The 4124-nt window shown below is 45.1% G+C and overlaps 1 protein-coding gene across 2 annotated transcripts in view; it reads right to left on the reverse strand.

The window, feature by feature from the left end:
- Nucleotides 1-538: 538 nt before the first annotated feature.
- The window catches only part of G6PC (glucose-6-phosphatase catalytic subunit), a 6157-nt gene continuing 2571 nt past the window's right edge, over nucleotides 539-4124 (reverse strand). Inside the window, exons 3-5 of one of the 2 annotated variants that reach the window (XM_006924572.1) lie at nucleotides 2447-2552; nucleotides 1721-1836; nucleotides 539-1050 (exon numbers count right to left, since the gene is read on the reverse strand). In XM_006924572.1, coding sequence (XP_006924634.1) covers nucleotides 539-1050; nucleotides 1721-1836; nucleotides 2447-2552 — 734 coding nt within the window. The remainder of the gene's footprint in view (nucleotides 1051-1720; nucleotides 1837-2446; nucleotides 2553-4124) is intronic. The other variant, XM_015599166.1, reaches the window with a different exon arrangement.

Consider the following 4124-nt stretch of genomic DNA (forward strand, 5'->3'; position numbering starts at 1 on the left):
CCCCACTAACCACCTATTAATTATATTTTAAGTTGGTCCTCCACTATTGAGAGTTCCTTACCTAAAGTCTTAAATATGATCGAAGCCATTTAGGTATTGTTTGACATAATTTGCATGATATACAAGCTACAAAAATCCTCCTTAATCCATTCTTCTTTTCCTATGAAATCCACTTCTCCTTTTGCCTTTTCTGGGTAAGGATGAGCACAAGTAGAAAATTCTCAGGTGGGAATCCCCAGCCTAGGATTGTGAGCTGGCCCAGCCTGGAAGTCTGGCTTCTGTATATCTGACACAAGAATAAGTAAGTCTTCAGGGAAAAATCCAAAACTACCCAACTTCTTACAGATGAGGCTTTTTCAAATAGCCTTATTAGCTTTTCAAAAAACGTCACCCAATACCATTAGAATTGCAAAGAAGGAAGGGGATCACACAAGCTGACTCTGGCACCTCTGGCCTCAAAGTGGGCTGGCAGAAGACACTAGTTGCCCTCAATCCTTGGCACGGTTGTTGACTTTAGATACGGAAGACTCCACATTCCTTACAAAAACTTCTTGTCTGGCTGGCTCAGGATCCGGGAGAGGCAGTAGGGGATGAGACTGACAGATGCCAGGGGCACTACTGCACTCTTGCAAAAAGACAGAATGTAGAAGATCAGCTCAATTTGGGATGGGGGTTTCAAAGAGTCAAAGAGGTGCAGGAGGACGAGGGAGGTAACGATGCAGCTGAGGCGGAACGGGTACCACTTGCTAAGCTTGCCTTTGCAGCTCTCCCTGTACATGCTGGAGTTGAGAGCAAGCCCCAGGCCAAAGAGGGTACCCACATTCTTCAGGAGGCTGGCAAAAGGCGTGGTGTCAATGTGAACCCACTCTGGCCGTTCACACCATCTTTTGGCTTTCTCTAGAGTCCACAGGAGGTCTATACCGAGCCCCTTCAGCAGCAGGTAAAATCCAATGGCAAAACTGAACAGGAAGAAGGTAATGAGAAAATATTTCTTGAGACTGGCATTATAGATGCTCTGGATGTTGCGGAAAGTTTCAGCAACAGCAATGCCTGAGTGGAAGAAAGAATGACCGTGAGAAACAGAGAAGACTTTAGACCTTTAACTGGAGGTGGGTTTGGAGCCAATGAGTCATCTGTCCTGCCATCGTGGAATTAAATCACAGAGCTAGATTAGAGGGTCACCTGGTTTATTCCCATATGTGATTCCAGCCTGTCCTCAGCCATAGATTCTTTCAGATGGAAGAGTCATGTCACATACATCTTCCTACTGCTTGCATGTTTCCTGCCAGGGGGTCCTCATGTCTCTACTGGAATACTCTCAGAGGTAGAGAGCTCTACTAGGTTTGCAAATAAATTTATTTAAATAAAGAGCTTTCCTAGGACACTATTAATTTGTTAATTTGTTCCTTAAAACTAAACTAGAGACCACTTCCAGTTGAAGATCAGTGAGAAATAAAGCTTGGAGATTTCAAACTAATTCAGTTGGGCAAGTTAATCTGATGTCTTGCCAAGATTTCTGGAACATACTTAATTGAGTGGATCTGGGCACTCCTATAGAAGTTAATCATTTCAAATTGTCCACCCTTGACTTTTAACCCACTAAAACACTAACAGCATTGATAACCACAGAACATGGTAGGAATGCTGGGATTTTGTCCTGATTAGGGAGAAATGAATCAATGGGGTAGGAAGGGAGGAAAGGAGCCAGAACAGCTGATACCTGACAAGACTCCAGCAACGACCTGATGGGGAAAATGAGCAGCAAGGTAGATTCGTGACAGACAGACGTTCAGCTGCACCGCCCAGAATGCCAACCACAAAATGACAGTCAAGCACCTGCAACAGAAGAAGCAGCCATAACAGAACTCGGATATAGATTCTTCAGGTGGCAGGAAGGGCAGAGCCTGGCAAACTTGGGTGCCCTCAGTGGATTTTTTGTAAATTAAAGCCCATGCTGAAAAGCTCAAAGATGCTGTGGCACGTGGAGAAGCCCTGCCGATGTGAATTTAACCTCCTTGTTTTACATGTTTGATAATTAAGGATTTGCACAGTGGCTGCATATCTAGAATTTCCTGTTGTAAGAATGTCTTATAGTTCTTTGTTTGTTTTAACCTGGATAGGGCCCCGGCTCTATAGTTGGTACAGAAATGGGTCTTTATTTACGGCCTGCCACCACCTCACTACCTGATCTCGAGAAACTCCTTTACCGTGCTAGGGGCTTGTTTCCTTATCTGTAAAATTAGGAGTTACAATCCTGGGTCTCTTCCACCCCTAATATTTTGTGACTCTAGTGTTCACCCTCAGTAGAAATGTGACAACTCTTACCAGGACCAACTCAAAGTGTGAAATGGGCTAGGGAAATGTGAGGAAGAGCAAGTGGTGTGTCAGCTACAGAGAGAGCCACCTCCTGCCCTCCACCACCCACAGCCCAGCTCTGAGTTCTTACCAAAACCTGTAGGTCGGCTTTTTCTTTCCCCGAAAGATAGAGAGGGTAGAAGTAACCATCACATAATATACACCCGCTGTACCCATGGCATGGCCGGATGGACTCCCTAAAGGACAGGAAAGAGAGGAATGAATGGACTAAAGGTGAAAAGTTTCCATCTGGGAGACTGCTGGGGGTGTCATCTTTCCATCCATCCATCCATCCATCCACCCATCCTGCCATCCATTCGTTTATCCATTTAATCATCTATTTAACAAATATCTATTAAACTCCTATTACATGCCCAGCACGGTGCTAGTCTCTGGGATTACAGTGGTGAGCAAAACCAGAGAATGCCCAGCTTTTGTAGTTATATACAGTCTAGAGATTACACAAAGAGTCAGTGTACTGGATGTATGATTACAAACCAATCTGCCCCCATTACCTCTCTTCCATTTTCTCCTTGTTCCTTCTGCTCTGGCCAAGCTGGCCTCATTGCTCTCATTTAAACATGCTCCCACTTCAGCATCTCTGCATTGTTAGTCTTTCTGGCCAGACAGAACCTTCCTCCAGAAATTTACTGGCTGATTCCTTGACTCCTTCAAGTTTTTGCTGAAATTTCACCTCACTGAGTCCTAGCCTGACCACCCTATTTAATTCTTCAACCAGTTCCCATTCCTGATCCTTCTACCCCTAGAGATAGAGAGTCCTGAGATGGACCACTCAGATCTCCTTCTGAACTGAAGGAGTTTCTTTTCCAGTTGTTGAAAGTGTGGTGTCAGACATCCTCAGCTCTCAGCCTTCTCTGGACATTGCCCTGGGCTGCAGAGAGCCATCTTTATCAGGGTTACCCTCTCCCTGGGGAGCAGCCCACAACCAATCACTAGTCTATATTGGAGCATAAGATCCTGGTCCCCCTGACCCAATTCAGGGCGACTCTGAAGGGCCACCCCCAGCTTCAGAACTCCCTGTGGGGTTGCCTGAGACTGAATCACAACTAGGCTTCTTATGCTCACCTGGCTTCTGATCCTTCCTTCATAAGTATTGCTCCTGAGAGTAGGTAAATGCTTACATGCTAATCTCCATCTGAATCTGCTTTCCAGGGAACACTGTAGGTAAAGCTTTGTCTTTTCTTCTCTCCTTCTGCTCCTCCCCCTCAATTTCTGCTTCTTCCTTCTTTTTCTAAATTATCATCTTATAATATCCTATATATTTTAATTGTCTGTTATGATATTATATATTGTACACACACACATGCACACACACACACATCATTCAAATTTCAGCTCCACGAGGGCAGGGATCTTAGATCATTTTATCCACTGAGTTATTCTAAGTCACTAGAACAGTGTCTAGTACAGAGTAGGTGCTCGATAAATCACATCCGAGTTAAGGAATAGGGTCTTAAGTGAAACAAAGGGTTTGTGAGGACAAATAACTATGGGTCGTGCCATAGTTTAGGGGCCAGAGGTGGGGTCTCTGAGGAAGGGATACCAGCACCGACACCTAAGGGTGAGAGGAGGGGCTGGGTATTCTAATTACCTACTGAAAAAGGAAGTCTATCATTTGATTGAATACTCGTCTGGCTGTAACTAGTAAAATGCAGACAGGGTGTGGGCTTGGATGGTCAGCTCAGTAGGACACATCTGCCGTCCAGGCCTCTGGGAAGGACAGCCAGGGGCTCAGGCCTCTAGCTCTT

This window comes from Pteropus alecto, unplaced genomic scaffold (assembly GCF_000325575.1).
Source record: "Pteropus alecto unplaced genomic scaffold, ASM32557v1 scaffold98, whole genome shotgun sequence".
Lineage (NCBI taxonomy): Eukaryota > Metazoa > Chordata > Mammalia > Chiroptera > Pteropodidae > Pteropus > Pteropus alecto.